We start from the raw sequence: 9051 nt of genomic DNA, 5'->3' as shown, positions 1-9051 counted from the left end.
CCATAATATGTCAAAAAGAAATAATACAGCTCTTAGTATTACAACTGTGCCTGGGTAGGTATCCCTATTTTCAGAGATCCGTAGCTATGAACATATGGCTGGAGCTCAATTTTTGCCCTCTTACGCCCTGATCCAATACCCACTGAAGTTCTTCCATTGTTTTCAAAGCACAATGCACTGGGCCGTCTCTGGTGTGGAGAAAGTGAATAGGGAAGTGTTCTTTAGCCCCTCACATAACACAAGAACCAGGGGTCATCCAGTAAAAATAATAGGCAGCAGGTTTAAAACAAACAAAAGGAAGTACATGTTGACCCAATACACAGTCAACCTGTGAAACACACTGTCTGGGGATGCTGTGAAGGCCAAAACTATAACTGGATTGAAAAAAAATAATTAGATAAATTAATGGAGGTTAGGCCCATCAGTGGCTATTAGCCAAGTTGGTTGGGGATGTGAGCTCATGTGCCAGGTGTCCCTAAGTCTCTGACTGCGAGATGCTGGGCCTGGACAATGGGATGGATCACTTGATAATTGCTATAAGTTCTCTCATGAGCCACTAATGGTGTTCCAATCTTTGCTAAGAACTGTTTGTTTGTTTTTTCCCCGCTTTGAAAAGCAAAAGAAAGACACAGGATATTGTGATTTCTTCTGGTGGTATTCAACTTCTCTAATTCTGTATCTCATGACATGTCAGATATTGAGTGAGTGCTGGTAACAAAATGTTGGAGCAGCATTCATTGAGGCTCAGCCCTGCAAATCTGACACACAATTCCCAGTAATTCCAATTCCCTTGGATAAGCACTTCCCACTCTTACTACTATGATGTGTAAATATGTGTCTCCCCTGCATGCCCTCTCACATACTCACCTGGGTATTATTAAGTCACTAGCACTATTAAAAGGGAGGTTAATATGTTCTGGTTTGCGTGTCTCTTCAGCAGGAACAACACTGACTTGAAAATCCAGCTGACATTGATCTGGATAGCTCCTCATAGACCGAATCAATGTTCGACAACATCGCTGACAAAACATAAGTGTTGGCTTCTCCAATGTTACTGGGAAAGATACACAATGGTATGAAACAATACTGACCCTCGTATAGGGCTTGATCCTGCTCCCATTCAAGTCAATGGAAAAAATCCCATTACCTTGAACAATTCAGGATCAAGCCCAGGATGAACAGTATTATCTAAAGAGTAAGGAGCAGTACGGCAGACTTGAAACCCCTCACCACCACCACCGGGACAACCCTTAATACTGAGGACCTATGAACTTGACATAGAACTGCCTCTGGCGCGCTGGGGGCATTCCGGTGTGGCCCACAGTCTGGGACTGGAGGAAGCATGGCCAGACTACCCCTGCTATACTGTCCCCTGCATTGGCTCCTAGGGGATATAGTAACAGTGGTGCAAGTTAGTGCCGTTGTCAAGACTGTTCTAGCCAGCACTATGGATTGAGCTGACCCTTGAATACGACATATGGAAGACATCTCCACTCTGTCCAAGTACTGGTACCTGCGCCATAGCCGAAGGAATTTAGAGGGAAGTTTTCCATAATAAGCTAAGATCTATAAGGTTCCCTTTCTGGGGTCCATGGCATCATCTGTGAAAGTGTTTGACAACTCCAGCTGCGCCAGGCTCTGAAGTTTTCTCATACCAATACCTGCAGCCAATTTTCCCGTGCCTAATTTTGGGGGCCTAACTTGAGCCTCTTAAATTCTGATTCCACTGGCTTTCTTTGACTCCAGTTGAAACGGTGAGTGCTCAGTACTTCTAAAAACCAGGCCTAAGGTATCTCAAACAGAGCACCCCGAACTTTGAAGCCCCCAAATCAGGAGCTATTTTTCAAAATGTTGGCTTAGATATTACTTTAAGTTAATCTAACCCCCACCAAGCCACCCACTCTTTGTTCTTCTGCACAAGTTTTCCAACCACAGTGGGTCATTGAAGTATGTACAGAGAAATGTTTTCAACTTGTATTCATATTTCCACATTCACTCTCTTTTCATCATGGTAACCTTGCCAAAAGCAGACTTTGTCAGGTAAAGTAATTTCCATCACATTAGAGTGATTAGCTTAGCTGATGCGAATTGTTCACAAGAGGCTCAAACAAGCACCTTGTAGGTTTATCAGGCTTAAATTCTCCCTTTACCTCAGCTGGGTACAACAGAAAGACTGCCAACTGCTGGTATCATTATGAACATTCAGATCTGGCCCTACAATGAGGCCATCAGTTAAAATAAACACAGTGTGGGGAGGAATAAAAGACACTGGAAGGTTAATATTCTTCTGTGATCTGGAGCATAAATCACACACACAGTAAAAAATGTGGAGCTGTGTTTGGGAGAGCAAATATTAAGGAGATTTTCTTTTCTAAGTGCTCACAAAAACTAATTTCATTCCTGACAGGATTTCAATGACAGTGATGCAGTGGCAGTAGCTAGTGTTTCAGTAAAATGAAGACTCCCTCCTGATAATACAAACATTCCATTGAATATCACCTTGCTTCACTGAGAAACAAGAAGTTAAAATTACAAGCTCTCACTTTAATTTGTAAGCGGTTTCCTTGCCCTGCTTGTAGATTAGGGGGCACTATAGGGAAGCAATGAGAGTCACTTACAGTCAGACACAGTCTGCGGAAAGCCAGGCTAGAGTACAGGAGGTTGAGTTGTGTCTATTATAAGGAGCAGCCTGCTTAGTCTCTCCTGTTTTGGGGTTCTTGTGTGTAGGGTTCTGAATTTTAAGAAACAAAGTAGGATTAAATTGTAACCTTCCAGAAAGAACATTCTGTGTTTTTATTTAACTTCTCTGTGGTCCATGAATGTAATAAGATGTACCTTACAAACAAAAACATACCTATTTTCTTCTTTCCAATTCCCAGCCTTCAAAAAAGATAGAAGTGCGGGAAAAGCACCCAGTATGTGATTTGGTATCACCAGAACTTTCAACTAGAACTAGGCTACATGACATATAATTTTGTTTTTAAAGCACCACTTCCACCACCTGCCAAGACATCTGAGACACCATTCATACCTAAGCACACAAAATATCACATAAGAATATAGGGAATAAGAAGCTACTATGTAGACAGTGATACTTGAAACCATCCAAAGACACCTCCCCTCCTGCTTTGGGTTTTGTAACTTATGTAAAACGCGTATCTCGTTACAAAGCAAGCGGGCTCATTTTATAGCACGAAAATCATGTCAAATTTGCTATCTTGCAAGGTTCTGAAAAGAATCCAGGTGGGACATGGGGGTTAAATCAGACTATGTATACACTTAGAGCTAGGGATGTGATTCCCAACTCGCATAGACATTGAGAGCTCTCTCTCTCATTAAGCTGGCATGTTAAAAATAGTAGCGAAGCCATGGTAGCACGGGCAGCAGAGTGTGGCAGGAGAGCTGCCTCAAGTACAAGTCCATCTGCACCCCGTAAGTATGCAGTTGGTTAGTCTGTGCTGCTGCCTGTGTTATCGCAGCTACACTACTATTGTTAGCATGCTAAGTCAATGCCTATGTGAGCTCGGTCTCATGCTCCTATCTCCAAGTGTAGACATAGCCTCAGTTCTGCTTTGGGATTGAAGGTTTATCCGGTCTCCAAACTCAGAGCATTAATCAGGGGCATGAAAGTCTTTTCACTGAAACCAAGGGAAAGATTATCATCACCTCAGTTTTGTACAGCAATCAGATATTTGAACAGCTCTCAGGACACTGTGAACTTAAATCATGTGTTGTATACTGACTTTTGGACAGCTGATGACAACAAAAACATCTTAGATTATTAAAGATGGAGTTTTTTCTTAATTATTTCCTTGACATTACATGTACTTTATTTACCTTGTGCATGCCTCTCCCCTGGACAAGGAATGCAAGAGAAGTCACTTTCATTTTCCTCTGTAGTAGGTTTAATGGTCAGGTTATTCATTAGTGCTGCAACCCTTGGGTTTCAGACACTGTGGAAAAATGCTTATTTGTTCAACAAACAAATGTTACCCTTAAAATTAAATCAAAATTAAAAAAAACCCAAACAATAGTGTCCCTTTAAAAACCTGGGGCCTGGAATACCACAGTCTTTAGCGTGGACACTTGAGTAGTGTTGTCATCATCTATTGGTCCCCAAGAGCCCAAGTTTGAAAACTTTGGGAGCATGGGTGATGGCCCCACTCTCTCTCATCAGCTATATTCCTGGTCGGTTAGTCAGGTGCAGTGAAAAGGAGAGCTGCGCTTCTTGATTTTTATTTTACTTCCACTCTGTAGGCATGGCTTGACATAAATAATTTGCCTCATTTCTTAGTCAGCATAATGGGGAAGGTGAATGGAAGGTTAAGTTGTAAATAGGAGCTTGAGAAACAGTATGCTGGCATCAGGATGTCTGTACTAAGATAAGCAGCAAGACCTTGATGCAATGGACTATGGACAAGATAAACCTGGAATGTAAAGATTAAGTTCCACTGAACAGCACATGCATGGAGCATGCTATACGAGGACTGGTTCCTGCAGAGCCAGGCAAATCCAAAAAATGTGTGATTAAATATATGGTAAATGGAATGGAATGTGTAAATGTCTATAAAGGAAGAGGTTATCTGTAACTTTGGATGTGTGGCATGCCCTGTACACACCCCCATTCGCTTGAGTCTGATTCACTCAGCATAGTTTTGCTGTATGTCAAATAAAGGAACCCCAGTGACAAAACCCAGAGTTGAAGTGAGTGTTTTGGATCCCAGAGAATTGGAAGAAGTGTTCTACAACTGGATGAGGTGTTCTGGATAAGCTGAGTGGGAAAGGCCTTGGAGTGAATCCCAATACATTCTCAAATTGCATGTGTTAAATGGTGCATGTGTCCCTTGAGACTTTTGTAACTGGCACATTTGCAAACTAAAGTAAAATAAATCATTTCTAAATGCAAATCATACATCAAACAACTTTTATAGGTTCTGAAATATATACTTAGAAAATTCTTTGCATACAAGTGCCCACGAAAATGTACCTTTAAAAATAACATTTTTAATTGAATTTTGCATATCCCTTCTCCCCGTGTCAAACAGCTCAGGAATCTAGTTATTGTACATCTCTGTAAGAAATAAAGAAACAAATAATCAACTTTCCTCCCTGACCAAAAGATCTTGCTCATGTTGGATTTCATTGGCTTGTTTAACTCTTCTGTCTTCAATAAAATACTGGAGGGTGACAATATGGTCCAATACGCACATCAGCAAAGCACTTATGCACAAACTTAACTTTAATCATGTGCTTAGGTTCACTGACTTCAGTTCAACATAAATAGGTGCTTAAGAGCTTTGCTGAAGAAGGACTAGAGTCTCTTTGGAATTACAAGTGTAGCTGAAATCACAATATAACCTGAAGTTATCGATATTTCAGTATCAAATAACCAAGGTAATAGAACATGAACAAACAGTTTTGCATTTTCCCAGGACTTCAGTCTCATTCTTTATTGCATGTAAGTGGTTATTCCCACCCCACCCCCGAAATCTTCCCAGTTTGGAGCAGCTGTTGCAGCTACCTAATTCTATACCAACAGGGAGTGGTGGGATGGATAAGCAATTAGCCACTCTCCTCATGAGTGGTTATTTCTTATTTGGAAGTGTTTCCGACCCACAATTTATTCCAAATGATTTGTCAGACAGTTCTGCTCATGATTATGAAATTGCAGCATAGTCATTATTTTTTTTAATAGAACAATGCTTCCCAAGATTTGCTTCTAAATTATGTTTGTGTCTATCCCTATAAAAAAAAGATTGTTTTAAAGGGAACAGATACTATTCTTAAAGGATGTCTTTAATTGCTACGATTATGATAATTATACTAAACATATATAAATGTTAAAAAGAGTGGGAGGTAAAAATGCTGGAATATTCATCTCTCTTATAAATTAGGAATGGGCTAAATCCCCAGTTCATATTTGAGATGTGCTGGAATTTGACTCTTTTGCCAGACTTTCACTTGTACAAAACTTATCCAGGACACACACTGGATAATGGTTACTTTCAATTTACAGAGTTGCCATTTTAAGCATGTCTCAGTTCTTGCATTCATTACCTTCCATGGCCAGGCCGCGCTTCAACCTTCTTCTCTGAAGAGAGCACTGCTTTCCCTACTGGTATGGGGTCTCACCTGTTGGAAACCAGCACCCTGTTCCTGCAAAGGATTATTCATGTGCTTGTCTCACTAACCCTGCAGTCAGTGGAACTACTTAGGCCTGGTCTACACTAGGCGTTTATGTCGAAGTTAGCGCCGTTAAATCGAATTAACCCTGCACCCGTCCACACTGCGATGCTATTTAGTTCGACATAGAGGTCTCTTTAATTCGACTTCTGTACTCCTCCCCGACGAGGGGAGTAGCGCTAAATTCGACATGGCCATGTCGAATTAGGCTAGGTGTGGATGGAAATCGACGCTAATAGCTCCGGGAGCTATCCCACAGTGCACCACTCTGTTGACGCTCTGGACAGCAGTGCGAGCTCGGATGCTCTGACCAGCCACACAGGAAAAGCCCCGGGAAAATTTGAATTTGAATTCCTTTTCCTGTCTGGCCAGTTTGAATCTCATTTCCTGTCTGGACATCGTGGCGAGCACAGCAGCACTGGCAACGATGCAGAGCTCTCCAGCAGTGATGGCCGTGCAGTCTGGGAATAGAAAGAGAGCCCCAGCATGGACTGATCGTGAAGTCTTGGATCTCATCGCTGTGTGGGGCGATGAGTCCGTGCTTTCCGAGCTGCGATCCAAAAGAAGGAATGCAAAGATCTACGAGAAGATCTCTAAAGACATGGCAGAGAGAGGATACAGCCGGGATGCAACGCAGTGCCGCGTGAAAATCAAGGAGCTGAGACAAGGCTACCAGAAGACCAAAGAGGCAAACGGACGCTCCGGATCCCATCCCCAGACATCCCGTTTCTACGAGGCACTGCATTCCATCCTCGGTGCTGCCGCCACCACTACCCCACCAGTGACCGTGGACTCTGAGGATGGGATACTGTCCACGGCCGGTTCCTCAGACATGTTAGGGGACGGGGAAGATGAGGAAGGAGATGAGGAGGGCGAGGCAGTTGGCAGCTCTCACAACGCTGATTTCCCCGACAGCCAGGATCTCTTCATCACCCTTACAGAGATCCCCTACGAAGCGTCCCCAGCCATTACCCCGGACACAGAATCTGGTGAAGGATCAGCCAGTAAGTGTTGTAAACATCTAAACATTTATTTTTAACAAAACAGGAATATTAACAATTAAAAGAATGGGTTGTTCATGATTAGTGTGCCCTAGGCGCTTAACGGTTTAGTAAGGGGCAGTGCAAGTTTTGAAAAGAAATCTAGCAATGTCCGGTTTTCAGTGATTGTCCTGCACAAGCCGCTCTACTGTGTATTCCCTGCTACTGCAGCTACAGTAAAATGCGGTCTATATGTGCGGGGATAGAGCAGTAATCCTCCTGGGACATCTCGATGAAGCTCTCCTGGAGGTAACTTGAAAGCCGTTGCATGAGGTTCTTGGGGAGAGCGGCCTTATTGGGTCCTCCGAAGTACGACACGTTGCCGCGCCACGAGATTATCAGGTACTCGGGGATCATTGCTCTGCACAGCAGGGCGGCATACGGCCCTGGTCTTTGGAGGCTTTCCCGGAGCATTCTCTCTTTGTCGCTCTCGGAGATCCTCATCAGGGTGATGTCGGCCATGGTGACCTGCTTTTAATTAGGTAGGGGAATGTTAGTGTTGGGACTGCTTTCCCGTTCCTTTACAGAACTGTCACCGCTGGTTTGCAGCCACGCGGTGGAGGCGGGAGAGGGGCAGCCGAAAGGGATCATTCCCGGGGACAGCCGCGAGGGGGTGGGACAGGGGCAGAGTTCCCGCTTGCCGGATTGCTGGCAGCAGGGACTGACATTGATTTAAATGTGAAATGAGGCCAGTGGTAATATAAAAGTTTTAAACTGCCACAAGTGTACGGCTTACCATGTCTGCCTGCAACAGAAATTCCGTTGTGCTGCCTCGCTTCTCAAATGTGCTGTTCAAGACCCCAGGCACAGAATGCGAAGGCCGAGAATTCGACCTTGTGCTGAGTGCGCATGTGAAAGGTGCTGTGCATGGTCTTGTTCACAGAGAAAGACTATGTTCTTTGTTCACAACTACATTTATCTTTCAGAGGAATTCACTCCCTTTTTCCCATTTCCACAGCCCCGTCTGCGACTGTCTCACAACCTAGCCTGGAATCACACTCCCAGAGGCTAGCGCGGATTAGGCGTAGGAAGAAGAGGACACGGGAGGACATGTTCTCTGAGCTTATGGCCTCTTCCCAAGCCCAGGCAGCACAGCAGACCCAGTGGCGGGAGAACTTGACCCGAATGCACCAAGCCAACATGGATCGGGAGGAGAGGTGGCGGCAGGAAGACCAGCAGGCGACTCAAACGCTGCTTGGACTACTGAGGGAGCAAACGGACACGCTCCGGCGCCTTGTGGATGTTCTGCAGGAACGGAGGCAGGAGGACAGAGCCCCGCTGCAGTCCATCTCTAACCGCCCTCCCCCGCCACCAAGTCCCATACCCACCTCACCCAAAGTGCAAAGAAGGAGAGGCGGCAGAGTCCCTGCTAACTCTCACTCCACCCCTGCAGAGAGCTCTAGTAGCAGAAGGCTCTCATTTCCCAAAATTTGAAAAGTTCTTTCCTTCCCGCCTGACACAAGCCCACGTCCAAGTTTCACCTCCCAATGCCATGTGTAGTTGATAATAAAAAATTCGTTTCTGTTAACTACTGTTTCAATCATGTTCTTTTGGAGGAGGAGGGGAAAGGGGGTTGGAAATTGGACAGGACAGTCTCCTTTGGCAGGGTACATAGTCGGGGGCAGGCACAGCAGCAGGGCACATACACAGTGCAGTGATGCAGTGACTAGTTGCCCCGGTTAGTCTGGGAGGTTGTTTTGATGTAATGTTGGGGGGGGTGGGTTGCTCTGTGACTTTGTGGCGGGGGAGGGCAGTTACAGATCTTAAGCGCCGGTCCTTAGACAGGATCACAGAGCCACACAGCATGGGATCTGTAACCGTCCTCCCC

General features: G+C 44.6%; 1 protein-coding gene across 1 annotated transcript; it reads left to right on the top strand.

Moving 5' to 3' along the window:
* Positions 1-6215: 6215 nt before the first annotated feature.
* On the top strand, positions 6216-8751 carry LOC135973467 (uncharacterized). Its single transcript, XM_065556712.1, has 2 exons — positions 6216-7187; positions 8182-8751. Exons 1-2 carry the CDS (start codon positions 6611-6613, stop codon positions 8655-8657), a joined length of 1053 nt encoding a protein of 350 aa, XP_065412784.1. The 5' UTR covers positions 6216-6610; the 3' UTR covers positions 8658-8751.
* Positions 8752-9051: the final 300 nt, after the last annotated feature.

The sequence above is a fragment of the Chrysemys picta genome, chromosome 9, assembly GCF_011386835.1.
Source record: "Chrysemys picta bellii isolate R12L10 chromosome 9, ASM1138683v2, whole genome shotgun sequence".
Taxonomy (NCBI): domain Eukaryota; kingdom Metazoa; phylum Chordata; order Testudines; family Emydidae; genus Chrysemys; species Chrysemys picta.
Note: the sequence above shows the minus strand (reverse complement) of the source record. Positions and strands in the feature narration are given on the sequence as shown.

Coding starts and splice junctions, on each gene's coding strand:
- LOC135973467 (XM_065556712.1), top strand. CDS start 6,611: ATGCAGAGCTCTCCAGCAGTGATGGCCGTGCAGTCTGGGAATAGAAAG. Junction 7,188..8,181: donor ATCTGGTGAAGGATCAGCCA/GTAAGTGTTGTA, acceptor CCATTTCCACAG/CCCCGTCTGCGACTGTCTCA.